The 21,898-nt window shown below is 37.3% G+C and overlaps 1 protein-coding gene across 11 annotated transcripts; it reads right to left on the reverse strand.

Annotated features, from left to right (window-relative positions):
- Positions 1-790: 790 nt before the first annotated feature.
- On the reverse strand, positions 791-21,162 carry LOC129733902 (lethal(2) giant larvae protein). 11 transcript variants are annotated; one of them, XM_055695498.1, is made up of 10 exons: positions 21,055-21,162; positions 20,297-20,406; positions 16,715-17,239; positions 3,956-5,774; positions 3,302-3,750; positions 3,095-3,240; positions 2,743-3,036; positions 2,200-2,687; positions 2,033-2,141; positions 791-1,967 (listed from the first exon to the last, which is right to left on the reverse strand). In XM_055695498.1, exons 3-10 carry the CDS (start codon positions 16,796-16,798, stop codon positions 1,772-1,774), a joined length of 3,585 nt encoding a protein of 1,194 aa, XP_055551473.1. In that variant the 5' UTR covers positions 16,799-17,239; positions 20,297-20,406; positions 21,055-21,162; the 3' UTR covers positions 791-1,771. The 11 variants fall into 11 exon arrangements, with proteins under 11 accessions (XP_055551473.1, XP_055551468.1, XP_055551472.1 ...); XM_055695493.1 differs by having other exon boundaries at positions 20,297-20,529; positions 21,055-21,152; XM_055695497.1 differs by having other exon boundaries at positions 20,297-20,457; positions 21,055-21,135.
- Between the last annotated feature and the right edge of the window lie 736 nt (positions 21,163-21,898).

Consider the following 21,898-nt stretch of genomic DNA (forward strand, 5'->3'; position numbering starts at 1 on the left):
GTCGTGGACGTGGAAGGAGGCCGATCGACGAGCGCTTGGGTCTTCGAGCATAGAATCCTGCGATCAATACTCAGAGGCAAACTAGATAACGGGGTGTGGCGCAGGCGCATGAATCACGAGCTGTACGAAGTATACAAACACGCTGATATTGTCAAGCTGTAAAACACGGCAGGTTACAGTGGGCTGGCCATGTAGCACGGATGGCGGATGAGCGACCGGCAAAGATAATATTTAGCAGAGAACCGGATAGAGGCCGACGACTTCAAGGCATACCGCGCACGCGCTGGATGTGTGCTGTCGACGAGGATGCCAGAGCAGCGGGTGTAAGGGGAGACTAGAGAGTAGCAGCCCAAGACCGAGTTTTGTGGAGACGTATTCTGGATTCGGCATAGGATCTTAACGATCTGTCGCCATAAAAGTAAAAGTAAAGTAAGTAAGGGCCCAAAACTTTGGAGCAACTCTGGACCTCTGGACTCTGGATTAGTGTTTTTTTCAGCAAAAAAGGGTCAGAGATCATAAGTTACTTTTTATGAAAAAATGTGTGAAATTTTGTTTAATTTCGAGAAATTCGAGATTTCGCACACCATTACAACTCGTAGTTTATTTCCCAAGGGCACGCTGGTCCTCCACAATCAAGATCCATATTTCGTGGCCGTAGAGGACTACCGATCCAATAAGTGTTTTGTAGATCGTGATCCTTGTGAAGCGGATAGCACACCGGTACTTGGAAGTTTATCGGGGAACTTTTTGGGTATAGCTTCGGATAGTTTTAAAACAATGCAAAAGCGGCTTCCGTTTTACCACTAAAACTTAATAGACATTTATTTAAACTTTTCCTAGATAAAAGTATCTTAGTACTCTGTAAATTGCATCCAAAATACTGCTACAACTTGTATAAGTGATATATATAAATACCGATTGTGTACGATCGACTGCTCTATACTGTTCTGCCAAAAGAAAATTGTAAAATGTATTCAAGGCAACAACAGATCGACAGGATCACAAAGATGAAAATATAATTATGTTTTCGTTTTGCGTGCATAGAGTTTAAATTATGTATTTCAATACGTTGCCAACAAAGTTACATTGTTAGATTCAGAGGGGCTCAAACTTCACCCGAAATCTTACAGATTATTTTTTTGTTTTATTTAATAAGACACGCGTACTCCAGACAGCTTTTAAAGCTTAACATTCGTTTAAAAGTGGTCATGCTATTTATTATCGTATTTAAATACCGTCGTTGTAAGTGGAAGCGTTTTTTGCTTCCTACAAATAGATAAATAAAAATTCATAAGTATGTAAGTTTGGCCCAACTCGTCAACGATTGAGGCATGTACGGCTTTGTGTTAATTTTTCAATAATGTCGCACTATTTAGGCATCTGCTCTGGCTGTTAAACAAATGATATGTGATAAAGCTCATTTTACATGACTCGCAACCTAAAAATGGTTTTGGTTTATTCATTAGTTAAAAATATAAATTGTAAATGCTTTCGATAAACCAAATGAATATATACCAGTTTCCATTTCTTGTTTCATTGTTTACAGTTGAACAAAAGTTATCTGAACGTTTTTATTGAGCGAATGCACACAACACATGGAAAAATAAAAGATATATCATAAAATACTTACCACTCTGGAACGCGTCTTACATTAAAACTATAGTAAATAAACTAACTCAAACTTGAACAACGACAACTACTCATGGTTGTGGGTGTGGTCTTATACGTGTGCTGCAGGTTTGTCGTCGATACTTGTCTCGGAAAGCGTTCGTTAAAATTTGCTTTCCTTTCGCAGCAGCGGAAGCGAGGGTCCAGTTCCGCCAGATGTAATCGCTGTCGCTTTACTGCTCTCAGTCGTCGTAGTTGCCGACGAATTGTGCTCTCCATTTACGTGCCCGATTCCGTGCTTAACGGTTGTGATAACAGATTTTATAACCACAGAATTCGAAGCGGTTTCCGTGGAGTCACTGTACGCAGTAATACAAAAAATATTAATAAATTAGACGTTTTGAGTTAATGCTGCTAAACTCACCCAACATGCTTCAAATCTTTGATATTCGATGAATTGAGAGCAGTTATTTCGGTAGTCTTGGCTGACGACGACACATTGTTCGAATGAGTGCTTAGCACCGATAAGCGACCTAAGGGTTAGTACAGAAATAAAATCCAATTTTTTTGTTTTAACCAAATTTATCTCACCAATAATCTCCTCCGTGGTAGTCGAGTGTAGCGTGGAAGTTGTTGAATTAAGGTGATCACGCACCGAGTCGATTGTGATATCGCCGATCGAGCTGGTTATAGTTTCATTGGCCTTGTGTGGTGATGCATCATCCCCACTGCCGACCCCATTGGTTAGACCATCTCCGCTTGCTCCAGCAGATCCCGTTCCGTTGATGGTAGTTACCATAACTGTAAGGGGAGCAGCAGGAGCTTCATTTACTATCTTACCCTCACTACCTGCTGTCTTTGGAGAGCTTTGGCCGAGCGGTTGTGGTTCGTCTCCCTCAACTAACACTGCTGCTTCTAGACCCTCTTCTTCGTCTTCTGTATGGGACCAATCCTCTAATTCAATGAATCCGGTTGGAGAAACAATTTTGGAAGTAGACAATGTGATTCGCTGCACCTCGGATGATGACATCATATACAAAGCTTCGCCATGATTAGTAAAACAGAGGGAGGAAATTCCACTGAAAAAATAGGTATTACTTTAGCGATATTTCTAAAGAGCGAAAAATCTCATACTTGATATCCTCGCGTCGAACTGCTGCCGCGTTAAGTTGTCGTTTAAGCTCGGGAATTGACAAAACCAAGCAATCGCCAAGGTTCGTCAGACAGAGTAAACTGATTTCCGTATGCACAAGAACTTCTGGTGCAGTACCGACATCTGTCCTGCTACTAGTGTTCAAAGCTTCGGCGGAAGGAGAAGAAGCGGGTGAAGCTTCGGTAACTGACCGAGCTCCCGCCTTCGATGGGCTATGTTGCAATTGATGTGCTGGAACGTTGCAGGAAAATGTGGCGAAGGAAATACGACGAACTCTACGAATGATAAAAATGAACAAATGTTGAAGAAAACTAACAAACTAAAAGAATTTACCTGGCTCCTTCGTGGGCTGTTAATTTGTATTTATTGACAGGCTTCAATTGTGGAAGTGAAAAAACTTTGAATTGTTCTTCTGAAGCGATAAGTACCTTATGAGGTCCTGGTCCAGGAGATGTTTGGAATTCAAGAGGAACTCCATGCTAAGGAAAAGAAAAAAAAACGTTATTTGCCTGTTTATATTAGTTGAACACAATGGCTTACGTGATCAAATATTGCGATCCCAATGACTGGTGCACGATGCTTCAATTGAATTTCTTTCGCGAGTTGCCCAGTGATAGGTTTAGGTGGTGGAGCATCGTTATCGACGTTAGCCTCATTGCTTTGCACCGGCGGCGGACGGACGGGAACGTGCAGCACAAACACAGAAACGCAACTAGAGTTGGTTCCGGACCAGAGGGTTGGAATTGTGTGCTGCTGATTGGTTACGAATGTCTGCGCGAAGGTCAAACAACGTACCATTGATCCCATTCCGTCATCTACCGGTCGGGCTTCGATTTGTCGTTCCACGGGGCGTGTTTCCGCTGGCGTCGTGGCTTGCGTTCCCGGATTATTACGTGTAGAACGGCCTTTTCGTAGCCGACGGAATGACTCTCGAAGTGTTTTCTTGAAAGATTTACGTCGTGATAAAGTCTCTCCGGCGCCGGTTAAATCTGTGAAGAAGTGTGGATTAGATTTTGATGCCTAACAAATTTTGAGACATTTCATTGGTTCTTTCCGATTCATCAAATAGACTGAAGTCAATTAAATAGAAGTATTTTTTTAATAAATTTAGTCAATCGTCAACACCGTTCTGATCGGATTCGTTGATTTTGAGTAATGATTCTTTACAACAGTGATTTATTGAACAATTCTTACCGTTGGGATTCAAGGTGCATTTATGCAACACTGGACTCTGGCTGTGATAATCGAAAAGTACAAGACCATGGGCAGTCCCGGCAGCCACTAGACTCCACTGGCTCTGTACCGCAATACAAGTTACAGCAGCGGGTGGTAGAATTTGCAAAACGCTGGTAAAGTTTACACCTTCCAGTACAGGTTGGTTCTCTTCCAATAATTGTCTCTTAACCTTCAGCTGATCGTGTCCTTTCCATACAAATCCATCACGATCGCAAACCAGATTCATGGTTGTCACCTTCATTAATCCTGGTTCTTCAGTAGCAGCGTCAAAGTTGGCAATTACCACATTTCCAGCGGTACCGGCAATTATCAGTGTGCCTGTTTTTGGACACAACTGAACTTTCTTGACAGCCAACCTAGGATCGTCCGAATAAGGATCAAATTGACCAGCCTTCCGGAAAGGAGGTTCTCCGTCATCCAGCTGCTCACTGGAAGTGCTCAAATGATTGTCGAAATCGTCGCTGTTGTTGAATAGTGGGGCTGTTTTTACATGCAGCAAAGGTGTCAAGCAAACTTCAGAACAATCCCAAAATTTAACCGATCCATCCTCGTGGCCAGTGATCAATATATCGAATTCGGAACGTTCTTCTTCGTTAGTTTCTGGTATTGTTCCGCCATTGATAGGCCATGGACTGGAACTATAATCCGCTAGCTGAGCCTCGCCAGCACGTTGAATTTTCTCATAAACCTCGCTGGACACCTGAGACACTAGATGATTGCAAGTAACGGCAGAAGCATGAAGCGAGTGAAGATAAGGGGCATTGATTTGAGGTAGTGTTTCGTCTGTTAAATCATAAGCAACTAGTTCTTCCTCCAGCAGCACTATCAAAACCTCGGCTTGCTCAGGATGTTCATCATTAAATGTAACGAAGAAATCTATCACTTTGGATGTGAAATCAAAAGCAAGCTTTGTTCCATCTCGGCAGTGTACAGAAACACATTGATGTTCACCGTATGCAGATCTTGGCATACCTCCCGAGAATACAACGAGCTCATACAATCCTCGCTTTCCACGAACTAAACGATCTATCGCCTTACACGGATCAGGACCATATGGTACGTACTTCTGATTTTCCGGTGGAATTACGCTATCTAAATCCCATGTTGCGAAGGATCCGTCTGCATGATACCAGGTAAACTGTGTTCCACAAGGCGATATAAACAGACCAACACTTTGGCCGTGGCCAGGTGAAATGAACGATTGTTTAACGTTGCATGCTTCCAAGTCCCAAAGCACCGTCAGACCTCGATTGTATGCGATCAATAGTTGGTTATGATTATTAGGCAACTGTTTTACTGATTCAATTGCTCCAGGATTCAATTTGTACGACTGTGGTAACTGCTCAAGTACAACATCGTGATAGATAACTGGTTCTCTTACAGAAAAACTTTTTATATCAAACTGATACACATTGCCGCCCTCTGTTCCAATCCATACCGTATCTTTCATGTACGAGCAGCACAACGACGAAATCTTTTTCAATTTACCATCGAACGGTAGGGTCTTGATGGGAACCAGCACCGTTCCAGTGGGTTCCCACAGGATTAACTGATTCGATGCAGTCAGCGACAACAGACGACCACTTCCAGGGATCCATTCTAGCAGTTGTACAATCGAATCAGAAGCATTTGTCGTTGCAGGATGCTGACCATAGAACTCAACTCCGGGCCTTCCAAAAACTTTGATAATGCCACTGTTGGTACCGATGGCCATCAACTTACTCATAGGATCGTATGCCAATGCGGACGGCTTATTCGGAAAGCCATGCTGGGCAGTCTGTGGAAGAGAGAGAATAACATGTTTCTTTAATATCAGTGTTCAAACTCCAAATAGGGAAACTAGTTGTTTTGTATGACTGTGACCTAACGTGTAACCGCCGGCCGGCCGGTTTAATTGTCTTATTTGTCGAACATATCCTCTCTCAACATCTTTACGGTACTTTCGAAATATATTGCGGTAGAACACTTTCCCATCAAACCAAACAAGGTTATCTAGGCTATGCGGAGGTGGTGTAAGTGGAACGTTATTAAGTTGTCCGCTGCGGTATACCTGGAGGCCGATGCGATGGTTGGGTCGGATGGTTTCAAATGTATGACTAATATGTGAAAAAGGGGTTTAATTTTTTACATTCGTAGACACACACACCTAGCAAAGCAAACAAAGGCGCAAGTGACAATTAGTGCAGTTGTAATTAATTTGAGTGCCTGTCTGGTTGCACCTTGTACTGATAAGGTGCAGATAGTATTGAAAAAAAACTTGATATAATCGGGTTTGATGCTATTGATTGGATATGTGGACGTGTAGAATTTGGTCATAGTTTGTTTTCAGGGAGTTAGATTGTGGCTCCATTGAATGAATTTCGTTCTTCGATCCCTTCCATTCGATTCTCTAGCGAGATAAGTGAGAGCACAAAAGCAATTTTTGAAGTAGGATGACTTATAAATTGCGATTTCGGGGTGCTCCGTAGCCGCAAGATTACAGAGTCCGCTTTGGTAAGCGGGTGATCACTGGTTCGAATCTTAGTAGAATCAGGCCCTATTATAATATTATAATAAAACTGGTGTGAGTAACGTATGAAAGTTCTCTCCAGGGAATTGTAATTAGGCGATAAAGTTAGGATTGACAGAGGCTCGGTATAGTAGAGCAGTGAGGGGCCATCCACATACCACGTGGACAGCTTGGGGGGGGGGGGGTGGCTAATGTTCACGTTCCATACAATTTTTTTAGAATTTATAAGGACAGTTGTCCACGGAGGGGGAGGGGCTAAATCTTTAAAATTTGTCCACGTGGTCTGTGGATGGCCCCTAAGCTTGAAACAGAAAGGTAAAACTTGCACACAAGCACGGATATGAATGATAAGCGTATCACTCACTTCAGTAAGTGATACTGCCAATATTATGAAGTACGGAGTACAGAAAACACCTGGGCAATATCTAATCTCTGGTCGCAGTGATGAGTCCACACAGAAAAAATGGGATTTTGAAGTGTGTACACATATTATAATAAACATAGAATATTTGTATGAGCCCCAATTCATGAAGGGTGAGAAGTTCATATTTTTTGTACGAATGCTCAATTGTTATGTAATGAGATTACAACATTAGTCGCGTAACTTCCATGTTAGATTTGATCAATTTTTTAAAAAAGGTTAACTACTCGGTATTTGTACGTGATAATAATGGCTTTATTGCGCATGTAAAATACGTACCCTTCAATCGATAACTGAGTTAATACACTTTTTGTGTTCTGTGTTCCCAATCTAGCATAGAAAAAATGTTCAGAATACATATGTTTACTATTCAAAGCTTTTTTATCATGCATACACAGTCTTACACATGTAGACTATTCACAATAAACCATTATAATTATTTATCAACGTGTGAAAAATTCCCACCTGAGCTGTCTCTCTACCACGGTCAACATGAAACGAGATGAAATAGGATGCATCAGCGACAAGCTGTTCATAGGCATATTTTACAAAAAAATCGGAAACAAAATGTTTACGTTAAATCCTAAAATCTCAATTTATTGACTCTGATATTAACTTTACTACATCAACCTACTCTGACGCAGCATTGGTTGCAACCGGACTGCCAGTAGGTGTGAAATGTGTGTCGTGGAAACCTCAATCGTCCGAGGAGTGTATTCATTTCAGAATTAAAGCACCATGCTGCAATGAGATTTACATCTCTCTCTTTCGCAATGGTGAAAGAATTGTATGACTCATCCTATCATACACCTGAGCTGACCGGCAGATTGGCTCGATGATTCAGTTAGTTGAGCTGCGGAGACATATCATATTACATCGATACAAAAAAACTGGTCGCCTAGGGAGCATTCCTAAATGACGTAGCATTCGAGGGGGGAGGAGGGGGTTTGCAGTTTTGTGACGAAAGGTGACGAGGGGGAGGGTGGGGGGTCAAACCAAGCTACGTAGCAAACATGAAATTAAGAAAAAATTTGGATTTTTTCAAATTGTTCTTTTTTATCACAATTTTGTATGTTTTGGGTTGTTTTTATTACTTCCTTGTCTTTTGTTGTTCATTTATGACACAAAGTATGTTTTTGATAATAAAATTTACAAAAAAAATTATCATGTGGGGGGGGGGGGGGTTATTGTAAACTACATATATCTAGAGGGGGATCCTGATTTTGTGACGAAATGCTACGATGGGGGAGGGGGGTGTCAAAAAAACCCTTAAAAAAGCAACGTCATTTATGGATGTTCCCTTAGTAGAGCTTTGAGATGCATTAGAAAATCCAGTACACAGAATAACACCGGTAGTCACAAATGGAATGCACATTGTGTATTATATATGGGTCATTCCATAGGAAAGACCACGAAAAAGCACAAACATGGACACGACCATCACAGATTTTGCTCAAAGTTGGAAGAATTATTCATCTACTGTCACTTTGGAAAAATCCCAAATTTGGTGTCGATTGGAATACCTCCCGCTCTGTGGGACATTTTTTGTTCAAAATCTCTTTTTCTTTTTCTTGCAATTCATAGACGTAAGATGTCCGAAAAATACTAATAGATGATTTTCTAAGCAAATAAATCAAATAATATAATAATATAAGTATAAGAAAAAATATAAGTTTTGATCGGAAGTGTTGCCAGCCAATTTCGAGATATAGCATTTTTATGAAAATAGTTTTAAATTTCGTAATTAATTTTTCGTAAAAATGTTATATATCGAGATTGGCTCATATTACTACGGGGTGATAAGTGCTTCTTACGTAAAATTTTCCAAGTAATACGATGAAAGCATCAAATTTAAAATAAAATTAGCTGCATTTGCCGAAAAATGCAAATTTAGTTTCAAAATACAAAAATAATCTATCTGGCAACACTGTCAAAAATATTTTTTTCTGGATTCCTTGGTTAATTTTCTTCAAAATTCACCTAACACTATTTTTCGGGTGTCTTACGTCTATAAATTGTAAAATAAATAATTACGAAGTTTACAACTTTTTTCGTTAAAATGTTATATCTCGAGATTGGCTCATATTACCTCGGGATGATAGTTGTTTCTTATGTGAAATTTTTTAAAAACATGATGAAGTTATCAAATTTAAAATAAAAATGGCTGCAATGGCCGAAAAACGTAAATTTAGTTTTCAAATACAAAAATAATTTATCTGGCAACACTTCCAGTCAAAACTTATATTTTTTTCTGGATTTCTTGGTTTATTTTCTTCAAAAATATTTTCAATGTCTACTCTAAAATGAATGTACATACAATGCACGGCATGCAGTACAGCAGTATCAATAATTGAAAAAGATACATTATTGATAGATTGGTAAACTATTAGTATTTTTGAAATCAACGAAACAGCTACTACAACAGGTTTTCTTCCCTAACCCTGACACTAACGTATGCATACTGTTCGACTACTTGTAAACCATTTTCACCATCCAATCAACGAAATCCTACACAGACCAACTGCGATGGATGATGGAAAAACTGCGTTGTTTGCGGTATCAGTGTGGCCAGTGGATTTCCATTTCAAATTCCCGTTTTTTTTCGGTAAACGTTTTTCTCGGTTTTTGAATCCGCAAAAATAAATAAGTACAACAACGTTTATTTCTGTTAGAGTTTTAATTCATTTGTTTGTTTTGTTTAAAAAAGGTCCGAATTATTTCGGCCAACATCTATTTGCTGCTGATGATTTTTCGACTTCTTCTTAAACGAGGTATTACATCAGATACAAAAGGCACACTTGGCGCTTTTCGGGACCACTGAAGGCCACGGAAAACGTTCAAATATTTTTTCAAAAATTTTCTTTATTCGCCCAACTAAACTCAATGTTTAAAATATAATTGCAGATTTCTTTTTTCTATTTCTCGGAGGACTGGAATTCAGCACATTTTAACTAAATTTATATGTTTCGCATTACTGACTTCATTTTTCTCTCGCTAATTTCAAATTGAGTTTTACATTAATTCGATTTCATTTTTGTTTTACTTGAAAAACTTAAATTTCCCTGTTTTCTGGTAACCTTTTCATAGTCATGTTTAGCTGAATAGAATAAACCTTTAAGTAATTTAGTTTTTGAAATAATTCAAGCATAATTTTGCACCTTTTCTGGACCTGTAATGACCTCATTTGCCGTCATTTCTGGCATTTTAAACATATTTAGGAATATTTTTTTCGCATTTTTTAGTCTCGTGTAATGTAAAATGAGTAATCATTTTTTGGTATTTAGGCGCATATTTTGATAATTTCAAAAATAATTGAAAATCGCTTTTGCTTTCTTTAGACTTAGTTTTGTAATTTATGTTATACTGAGATGGGTAATCTTTGGCAGGCTTTGTTACAATTTTGTTGCTACTTTTGACGTGGGACTTTTCTATACTGGTATGCATTCTGTAAAATTGATATGAAACTGGCAAATGTCGCGTCAGATTTCAGACAGTAATAACAGCATAACCACATGGTGCAAAACAATAACCAATGTGTTGTTGTATAGATAAAACGTTAACAATTTTGCAATACTCTATTTATCATTGTCTTTTTATTGCAAAGCGGTAAAAATGGATAAAACGTGTCAAGAACAAATTTACGCGAACAATAAACCAATCACATGTGAGCATTCCTAGCACAGACGACATGAATAGACACCAACCATTCCCTGTGATATTCTCTGCATCAATATCCAAAAAAAATGACAGTCAACATCAATATCCAAAAAAAAAATGACGTCCCAACAGGTCAATTCATGTTTGCTTTCATGAACCTAGACTAATTTGATGTCTCGAAGGTAAAGGTTTTTCGAGAAGTTTGAAACAATCCCTTTTCTTGAACAATTTCTAAACCTGCTGTTAGAGCCTAATAGCAACTGATGTCTTGAAAGAAAAGATGTTGATAAAAGCAACAGTACCGTACAGTATGTGGTCCAGAGCGCCGATGGCTTCTCGTCGTCTTTCATTGCAGCGGGAACGACTTCTATTCGTGTGCAATCAAAACTGCAATGCTGCTACTGAAGGGGATTGAAAGTTTATCGCATGAATATGATTACCATAACAACCATAAATTACTCAACAAGAATTGGAAATGTTTCCAACGGTTATAAAAAGATCAAGAAGTCAGAAAGTCAAGTTCCGAATCGGAATCCAGCACCAAGGCTTTGCTTGCTTTTTGTGAAGCAAAAAACAAAAATGAATCTTCTACCTTCGTTGTGATTGTTAAATGTTGTTTGCACAAAAAACACTACAGACACAACATCACCAAGTAAATGAAGTTCTTTCGAGTGTAATTAAAAATATTTCTAAAGAAATGAAGGGGAGGCTGAGAATACGTGAATCACTGAAAAAAACGAATTTATTGTAAGTTTAGTAAAGCGGGCAATGTATGCAGTTTGCGAGGATGCGAAAATGGACGGGAATAGAAGGTGTGACTTAATTGAAATTAGTTCGTAAAGTGAATTTATTGTGTCTGATTACAGTGTTTAGTCCCACGTCACCATTTCATACAACCCTAGGGCTGTATACCTTGTAGTATTTTAAAACAATGTTTACCTTTCCGGTCACAATAAGAAACTTGTTTTGTGTTTTCTGACCCCCCTTACAGTGTTTCAGAATTCTCCTTTACGTTAATTTGAATTTATTACTTATATAGTAAAAGTCATTTTTTTAAAGTTTTTACTGCAAGAACCATGTTTGCTATTTTCGACCTCAAATTAAAATTTCTGCCGATTCCGGTCTATTTTTTTTTTTGTTAGGGAATTAGAGTTACGTTGTCCATTGATGTGAACTTTTGTAATAATTCCGGCCTTAAAAACATTTCTATTTGAGATTTTCGACAAAATTTGAGCAAATTTTTGATCTTTTTCTAGTCTCTAGTTCCACGACAATAATGAGCTGAATTATAAACAACTAGCTGACCCGGCAAACGTCGAACTGCCACAAATTGTATTGGATGTAAATGATCCTCCTTTATAAGATTTTCTTGTTACCTGAAAACGTATGTGCACATCTTCTTTATTGTTTTCTGGACCCAAACTCATAATAATGAAGCAACGCATACTTATATAATCTAATAAACATAACAAATTCGTCTAGATATTCAGATTCGTCATATTTTTTGGTTATTTTGTTAGCAACGATATAGTCTTCCAGAAAAGAAAACAGTTAGTTATAATTTACACTGCACAATGAATTCCGGCGAGGGCCAAAGGTAAAACAGTCATTTAACAGAGATGTTAAAAATTGAAAAACATTATTCCTAAAACCACTGAACAATAGTAACAAAAAAATATTCGTGTAGGACTAATAGAATTATTGTAAAAACTTATGAGTTAAATCAGTAACATATAAAACTCATCAAATGTACAGAATGGCTTTTTGGTTTGCAACAACTGGTTGTAAATGAGCTCTTAAAAATATTCAATTTTGATTTAAAATATCTTCTAAAGGTTGTGAAGAAAGTCAAATTTTTTAAAGTTTTTACAAAGCCATAATTTGCTACTTTTTTTCGAGTTCTAGTTGAATTTTGTTGTGGTTTTAAGGGATTAGATTAGTTGTCTAGTTAAATTTTGTCAATTTCAAATTTTATGGCCCCATGATTTTCAAGGAACTTTTTTAGCTCAATTTGAGATTGGCTTGATAATATTAGGAGGTCTAATTTGCTCCTTTTTCCATTTCATTCTTTCGTTTAGGTTTCTAGGTTTACTCTCGATTATTTTTTTGGTTTCGAAGGAGTATTTAACCAATCTAAAATTAATTTTGAGTCAGGTTCCGCTTTCTCAAGCCTTAAAATTATTACTTCAAAAATATTGAAGCTAATTCAAAATTATTTTCGATACTTCTAGACTTTCTGGCACCTTTTCCTTGTAATTTTTTCCGGACATTTTTAGCTTGGCCGATTTTAGATATTTTCTCATAGAAAACTTTTCGTCCATTTCAAATTCAGTATATAAAGCCTGCCTAGAATCATTCTTGGCTTTTCTAGCCTTCAAAATATTTTTCAGCAATTTTAAGCAAACATGCAGTAAACGAAAAATATTGTTCAAATCCAACATATTAAATTTCCAGGATTTTTTTCCAAGGTAAAAAAGCGACATAGAGAAAGTGAATTTTTTTTTAGATAATTACATATTATCTTTACCACTTATGATAACAGATTATGGTCCAGAAATCAAATTTAAGGGGAAATTTGAGTATAGAGCTCTATAGCAATATTTTAGAGAAATTTTTTTTCCAAGTTGTCTTTTTTTGTCTAAGTTGCCTTTTTAACCCTCTCTTTACCATGGTTACTCTAGAGCACCACAGGTTTGGATGCGAAAAGTCTTTCGAAATATTTACCAATGCTACTCAAAATGCATAAATATATTCTTGAACAATATACTGATTGTTCAAGAATATATTTATGCATTTTGAGTAGGATTGGTAAATATTTCAAAGGTTTTTTGCATCCAAACCTGTGGTGCTCTAGAGTAACCATGGTAGAGAGAGGGTTAAAAAGAAACCATTTTCAATGCTGACATCGTGAATATCTCAATTTTACTCAAATTGAATAATGTTTTTCATCACAAAATATGCGTGTTTCATTTGTTTGTCATTCTTTTTGGGGCAAACATAGAAAATATCTCTTGGGGAAATTGTGATTGGGGGTTCGTGTCTCGTCTGGTCTATCTGGAAGTTTAGGTACCTGAATTCGAAAATCAAGAAATTCAACCATGCAAAAGTGGTCAGGGTATGAGCACTCATATTTCAGTCATTTTTTATCAGAATATCGACGTTTTGGCATCAATTGATCAGTTTTTTTACAATTGAGTTGTTGTAACAAAATCAACAATTGATTGAGACACTTTTGAAAAAAAAAAACATGGATCGGGTTCATTAAGCAGACAGTATGTGCAGTAAGGAAAGCGAAAAATGAGCGAACTGGAAATATGATAGTCCCGTCGGATGCGGTATATTTTTCCAAATCTGTTCGAGGGCAAATATAGTTCAATAGAGTAGTGGGACTCATTTTGCACCAGTAACGGTAACAGATAACAGTTGCAACAAATCAACCGCGTGTGCCTTATATGCGGGCTAACATAGGATGAATACTTTCGTACGGATAGAAACATTAGGGGTCTTCACGTCGAGCTCGATGATATTATTTCGCTATCGTAAGTCTATAAGGTGATGATATTGAATGATTATGTTTACACCACTTGGGAATTGCGTTTAAGTAAATAAATAGACCTATTTCCAAGGTGTTTGTTAATTTGCATTGACAAATAATGCTGGATAATAACGATTGTAACAACAGTGTATGTAATCATGAGGCAAAAAATAATAATTGACTGTCAAGAGGTAAGCAACGAATACCGTCTATATCGAACAAATTCTTATCTAAAGCTTTTTATCAACATGTACCATGCTGCTATTCGGGTGACCTGTTTGGCTTGGTAGATAGAGCGTCAGCATACTGGATTGTTGGTATATGTGCGTGATATCGCATAGCAAAATCATGATAAAGCGTAAATTAGACATATTTCTCCTCTCGCTCTGAAGTTTTATTTGTACTAGGATTCGTTGTTTGAACAGAAACGATAGATAATAATTCAAACAAACTCATTGAAAAATATTAATGACCAGTCGTACGGTCGTGTCCAAACAAAATATATTCGAGTAAATTCAATTTGAAAATATGACAAAGTTAACAATAATTATATATATTTTGCATTTAAAAGTACACCGATTAGATATCTCGATATTCTTTTTTTTAACTAGTAAGATTTACTTCTAGTTTGATCCAAAAAGGTCAAAAATCTATCAACTGGTTCAAAAGTTCGAAATTTTTGAAACAAAATATATCAAATAGACCTGTTTTTATGGTTGCTTTATTTTGGAGCTAGTCGCTGAGGCGTATGTTTTCGACGAATTTTTGTTATGTTATCATTATGAACTGTTCAAATAATTTCGTATTATAATGAAAGATAGATTATTAATTTCCACATCTACGGGTGTGAACTCAATTTGTACTCAATTTTTAAAAACATAGCGCTCGGTTCTGTCTGTTCGAACCCGACCAATTTTTGAGTTTAGTTTTAGTTTTGTTTTTATTCAAATTTTGACATTAAGCTCAAATTTATTCTTAGTTATCAATTTTTCTGCAACCAAAAAACTGTGAAATTATCTCATGTCATAGTAAGGGCGTAAAACATCGCACCCGTGGTTAAACTATGCCAGTGGCCTAAGACTATAAACATGGGTGACGATCGCTATCAAACAACTGGTCTAATCTAATTTGCTGTTGTCAGTCCATCAACACGTTCGAGGCTAATCTCGATCCACACTGAGCAAAGAACAATCATAATAATAGTATTGTTTTCGTTGCGTCCATGCAATTAAACGAGTGACATAAAAGCAGAGTTAAAATAGCTACGAAGGTGCGGCAGCAGCACAAACACCGGTCTTCTGGTTTATCATTTCTTATAACAAGGTGTGGTGCTGTCTATGCTTCTTCCCGCTTTCAGGTAGAGCAAGCGCATGGAAATCTTCTCCTTCCGCACCCACGTAAACAGTGTGACGACACACTCGAATGCGTTTGTCTGCAAAAAAAAACAGCAATCGAGAGCACTTCGAGTAACAACAACAATAACAAAACGTGGATATATTTTAACTCTCATCTGACTCTGGACCCACACAAGAAATTATAATGTTCAACCAGCTTGAATCTACTACGTAAACTCTGCTGGTTGCGAACATCGTGCTTATAACGGTACATCGGCTGCGCCAGCTGTCGGTCAGTGTAGCAACATAAGAAGAGAGAACGGCTAGCGGTGCTTACCACCTTGAGACCTGCTGCAGTTGCTGCTTTCTAGAAAAAAAATAGCTCTTGCTGAAAAGGTTGAAAATCGTGAGGCACAAAATGATAGTTTTCCTGTTTTTTTGTGATTTAGCTAGATACATACACTAAAGCAATATAAACGAACCACTATACCAAGGAAAGAAAAATAGGTTAGACATACAAACAAGTTGTGACATTTGACGAGTAACTTTAATCCCTGTCAATGAAATCGGTCAGCACAACAGCTTTAGATTGTGTCACTTACTTTTAATCATTTAAATGATTATTATTTGCATTCTAACGAAAGCGGAGACTTCAGAAATTAAATCACCCAAGTGTTGGGAATTTTTCTGAGTCATAATTTACCTACGTTGATTTATTCTGCAAAAAAATATTATCATTTTAATCCGTCAGTCATTTACTGATTGCTCATCGATGTTGCTCGAAATAATTTCGACAAAAATCTGCACCTGTATGTTCCGATAGAATCGATACCATAAGTAAGTACCATAAGTACAATTGGACCGCACCCGGAAGCATCGAAATGCAAAAGTAAGACTAGATGGTTCAGTTCGTATATTGAAAACTATGCATTTCTAAATACCTCCGGTTTCTCAGTTCTTCAATCGATATTTCATGTCCGCTTGAATATAGGGTATCGGCTCTATTATCGTCAGGTTTTACCTATTATCGTCCGGGGGGTAAATGAAGTCATAGAGAACTAATATTCTGCAGAGAGGTACTCTGCATTATAAAGAACCATCATGCAAGAAATAAACATTTTGGACATCATTTACCCCCCGGACGATAATTGGTAAAACCTGACGATAATAGAGCCGATACCCTATGATATCTAATCGCTATCTCTATATCATATTGAGATTTGTAGCTACACAAAACAAATATTAACAAAAAAACACTTACCCTGCGGAATGCAAATAACTCCTTCTGCAGCTTCTGCCGCTCGACCGAAGGTTGTTGGCCTTTTCCTCGTATGAATTTCAACATTGTTAATGCTGGTGCTCTTTCTAATCCCACAGGTTAGAGCTTTTCGAGAAGATTGTAAATTTTCTTCTGCTTTTCTTATTCACGAACACGTAGGCACATAGGAAATAACCACAAATACAACTCTGCTATTACACTTCTCTCGTTTTTTGAATTCCGTATCTTCTTAAGCCCAGGCAATAAGATTCAAAGTGTTAGGCAGTGAACTCGCGAGTCTCAATTATTAACCGAGACGCTATTGGATCTTCTCGACGCTGGATCGGCGGTCAGCAAGCACTCGATATCCGGATGGTGATGATGATGGAGGTAAATCGGCGCTGCTAATGGATCGGAATGGACTTCTCTTGAGCAAGGCGCATCCAGCAGCATCAGACCAATAGGGTCGACTAGTGGTAGTGAACGGACGCCACCAGCAGACATAGAAAAATTGCGTTCAAAAGATCACTGCAAAGGGAAATTCAAGAAAGTACTCCATGTTAGTCCACAGTTTTACTAAGATTTTGTTCTATGTCGAATTTCTCTTACAATGATTGGTCATAAACCAAAAGACAGCTTTAAATGAAATTGTACTCAAAAGTTTATTTGATCTGTTATATACGCTTTGCGGTTCTCAACCAACAGATTCCAACTGACCGTCTCTCGTGGGTAGACCGGTATCATACTTTACACATCCCACAGTTGTACTGAAATTAAGCAGTCGTAGTTGATATCATAAACCAATTCCAGTCACAAGAGAGAAGAACCGAGAAAGCAGATAATAAATTACCTTGTTTAGTGTGTTCGTTCATAAACGCAACGGGCATCGGCGACAGGATGGTTCGCAACCCCGAACCAAAGCAGAATACTCATGACAATTGGAGTGCATTTTATGTCTTGACAGAAAAAAATAACTATCGTTTTCCATATCCGGTCCCATACAACCGGCAAGAAGGAACGGCTTGGAGACTAAACGCCTTAGGAAGTATGTACCTACTGGCACTCCCAGCGCTGTCTCACTAGAAGTGGGTGTTAAAGGGGATACTTTCCTCTAGCGAATGCAGACCAATAGTATGCTGAAAGTACACCTGCTGTCCCGATTTAAAACTTACAACCGAGGTTTTTACGATATTTTAATACTGTTTTTTAATATACTTTTTTAATATGAACAGATCTAACATTTTGAAACGATTTTAAAGCACACACAAAAACAATTATATTTCATCAACTGTCGTCAATGAAAGTAGGTATTTTGTTTTAAATTAAATCAATAATAATCGAATTGCGGCAAATTTTTTTTTTTAGTATTTTAACTACACTCGGTCTACCCTCTTTTTATTGAAATACACAAACGCTCAAAGAATGTGTGAAATTCTGACACCAACATTACAGCAATTGGAGAATTTTTGCACGTACAACGCTCCTACACTTTTCACGAAATGTTATTAAGCTGTCAAATTGATAATTCGTTAGGCTTATTATGCAAGCATTTTTCGTTTATTTTTTGCAGTTATCAATTGCTTTCTGTTTCCTATGCACGTTATTTAGCACAAATTTATTTCCCATAATTTAGAAGACATTGGTTCAAACTGTTTCAAAATTCATAACTGCATCTGCTAGTAGAATGTACTTTCAAAGATGCACCGAAGAACTTCAAGACAGTTCTAAGAGCATACATTTTTGTACATCAATCAATTTGTCGAATTTATGCAAATTGATTTCAGAGTCCTATTGACCAATTTATATCCCAATTTAACGTTATGACACAATTTTGATGATAGTCTTGGTTAGTCAGTTAGTTAGTTTTTAATGAAAACAAATATGCATGTAATTAAAACAAACATTTTCAACGTTAAGACAACGGATATGCTATCGGTTATAGTAGGTCCTTAGTTACGTTAACCCCGTAGTAAGTGGAAACTTTTTATGATTTGAATATAATTACACACTTGCATAATCCGATATGGCGTCACAACAATGGACCGGAGGGAAACCGTCGTCTGAGTATCATAACTACATATTTCCCGCCGTTCTCAGTCGTCTATTGAAATCGAATATGCAACATACAGCCACGCATAAGCAGACTGACGGTAAATATCAAATTCCTTTTCTCACTGCCGCTTTACTGGCATGCATACCGCCGTACGACCTGTGTCCACTCCGTACTGATAGCAGAGCAATACATACTACTACAGTACAAGCGATGAGAAAAAACTAAACAGCTTTGTTCCACCGCGAAATCTACTGAAGGTCGTCATTTTGGCTTGCGTCCCACTGCCGAACGCAACGTGGAAAAGCTCTGAGGTCTCTACACGTCCCATAATTAACTTAACTAAGGATTGTTTGTTATAATAAAATAAAAAAGTCCGACTTTTTTGGCACCTTTTGTAGACTTTACAGATAAAATTGGTATATTCAGAATCCTCTATCTTCAGAAAAGTGTATGTGCGCTACATTTAAAACATTCAAAACATGATACAAAAACCATTTTTTTCGGGAACGAAATTGCAAATTAATAATGAAAACAAAAGACAAAACTGGACCATACCCGTTCATTAGTAGGCCATGGCAAAGGAATTACAGTCTACTCTAAATAATTCAAAACCATGCCTTGCACTTGTTTCCTTGGAGGCTACAAGCAAAGCTTGTCTTTTTTAACTATGATTTATATTACAGATACTGGCGTATGCTGGTAAACTGATTTCGAAATCGATTTCGTGCGAGTGACTAATAATGGAAGACGTGCAAGGCGTGGTTCATATCTTATCATCTGTTTACCCGAATAAATAAGGCACTGTTGTAGCAGTGATAAATTTGGACAGGTTTGAGACCGCATACAAAATGTAGCAATAATGGTTAAAGTTTTCCACGCCCTAGATTAGGTGAACAATTTTTAAAATTGGACTTTAAAATTGTTCACACTTAGATTTTATTGCCGAGAACTCAACAGCTGATAAATTCAGCGAAATGCTCTACAACTTTTCGGCACAATTTTCAAGAACTTCGCAAACAAAATGTCAATACATACGGTAGATCGATATATTTGCTGAATGTTCGTCGAAATATATTGCTAACATTTGTTAAAAACTTCGCCGAGCTCGTCCAGCTGTTGGGAAGTTTGCCGAGATAAATTAAGTGTGTAACGTTCAACTTTCGTACTATTTATTTGTTAATTGGAGATATCAGGAAAAATCATAAAAAAAGTTAGAAATAGTTAAAAAATTAAGCAAATGACTGTTCAGTTCCGCATATATTTTTCGGATTCTGCAGAACGAAATATTGAGTTGAATTATTATACATTTGGTTTTTCGATATAAAATATAAATTTTGAACTGATTATTTGATAAAAATTATATATTTTGTTCGTATGTTGGAAAGGATTTTTTTCTGAGTAATTGATATTTAAAACTACGATTTATCGAAATAGTACAATATTACAATAAGCATTTTTGTTTTTGATATGTATATGCAAAAAAAAATGTCATTAATACGAAAGTAGAAGTTACAAAAAAACTTATTACCTACCTGAGTTAAGACCTGTAACAACTTCCAATATGATATCCGTTAAACCTTCGTCCCTTTCGGTTAAATTCTCACACATAAAAGTTTAAGTTTTAGGCACTTAGGATGATTCGCTGTGATCAATGGAATCAAAATTTGTCGTTAAACAATAAACTTTCCGTTCGCTGATAACAATCAGTTAATGTTAAAAAATGTTTTGAACTAATTTTTTCCTCACAAGAACCACGCCCAACCGGCTGTCAAAAAAAAAATGGGAAAAAGTAACATTTTATTCACTATTCAAAACTACAATCCTAGCAAGCACACGCAAAACTCCTAACCTCGACAACGTGAAAGCCTGAGCTTTCTTCTAACGTTTCGCGTTAGTTTTTTTTCTGCACACCTTTGTTGAATGTTTATGTTGCGATCGTTTTGCGCTGTACCGACGTTAATAAACTGCTGCTGCAGCCGACCCTGGCATGCAGGTTGGCAGCTACAATTCACCAAACGCACACATACACACCGCAGGCGATCACTGGACGGCGTTTTCTTCCCTGTTTCTTCCAGACACCGTTTGGTACGCAAGAGGAAAAAAAATTATTACACCGTTCTTCCGAAAATGATGTATTATAGAAAATTGAAACACTTGTTTCCGGGTTACAGCAAATAGCCTTCGATATAAACACAAAAAAGTCAAATGTTTACTTTTTTAATATTCAACTTTGCCGGTCTATATCATCCGTGAAAACGTAGCTGAAATTCAAAATCTGTTGATCACTCACTTCCGAAGCAAAAATGCAATAAAAAATGACGACACCTCCTAAATTCGCGTCTAAAACGAACTGCTGCTATTGAAGAACTGTGCCGTGCCGAAGTGAAGCGAAGCCGAACTTTGCTAGAAGAGGAAGTGTTGCCACTTTTTATTTGATTTTCACGCATACGAAGTGTTCACATTAAACCAAGGGAATGGTATGGTAGCCTTCAAGCGTTACGAACATCTATTTCTGTAACGTTTGTCTCAAAACTACTTTTTCTGCTGTCACAGTTTGCTTCACTTTGCTTTGGGACACAATTAATGTACTAAATATCACTTAGAATATCACATACCATGTGAAAACCTTAAGAAATTGCTCAAAACTGCCTGATCTGCTATTATTAATTGCAGTTAACATTTAGCCGGTCTGCCCGAATCTACATGAGATAAGGGTAAACAGCCCATTTTTCGGGTGCCAGTGCCAGTGATGTTGGTAACGCGTCAAATGTATGGTAGCTGACAGCGATGCCATTCCCGTGCATTAGACACTTTGCCGAACAAGTATTCAACAAAAACATGAAACGTGAAAATCACTAGGGATGTGCGATACTTTATCGATGCCGCGGGTATCGATACTTTTCTTTCGATATATCGAGTACTTGGCATCGATGCTTCAGCAAGCAATATTATCGGATATCGATATATTTTCATTTGATACTCGAAAAATATTTACTTTCGGAAAACCGGTTTTTCGAGATATGCTCCGAAACTAAAAAAATATGAATATTTGAACAGAGTTTTAACAGTCATTGGTTCAAAGTTCATAAAATTACTTTCACAAGTCATCTTTATGGTTTTGGGTGTTATGGGAT

The sequence above is a fragment of the Wyeomyia smithii genome, chromosome 1 (genome assembly GCF_029784165.1).
Source record: "Wyeomyia smithii strain HCP4-BCI-WySm-NY-G18 chromosome 1, ASM2978416v1, whole genome shotgun sequence".
NCBI lineage: Eukaryota > Metazoa > Arthropoda > Insecta > Diptera > Culicidae > Wyeomyia > Wyeomyia smithii.

Coding starts and splice junctions, on each gene's coding strand:
- LOC129733902 (XM_055695498.1), bottom strand. CDS start 16,798: ATGTTGAAATTCATACGAGGAAAAGGCCAACAACCTTCGGTCGAGCGG. Junction 3,751..3,955: donor ATGCACCTTGAATCCCAACG/GTAAGAATTGTT, acceptor ACTTCTTCACAG/ATTTAACCGGCGCCGGAGAG. Junction 2,688..2,742: donor GTTCGACGCGAGGATATCAA/GTATGAGATTTT, acceptor CTATTTTTTCAG/TGGAATTTCCTCCCTCTGTT.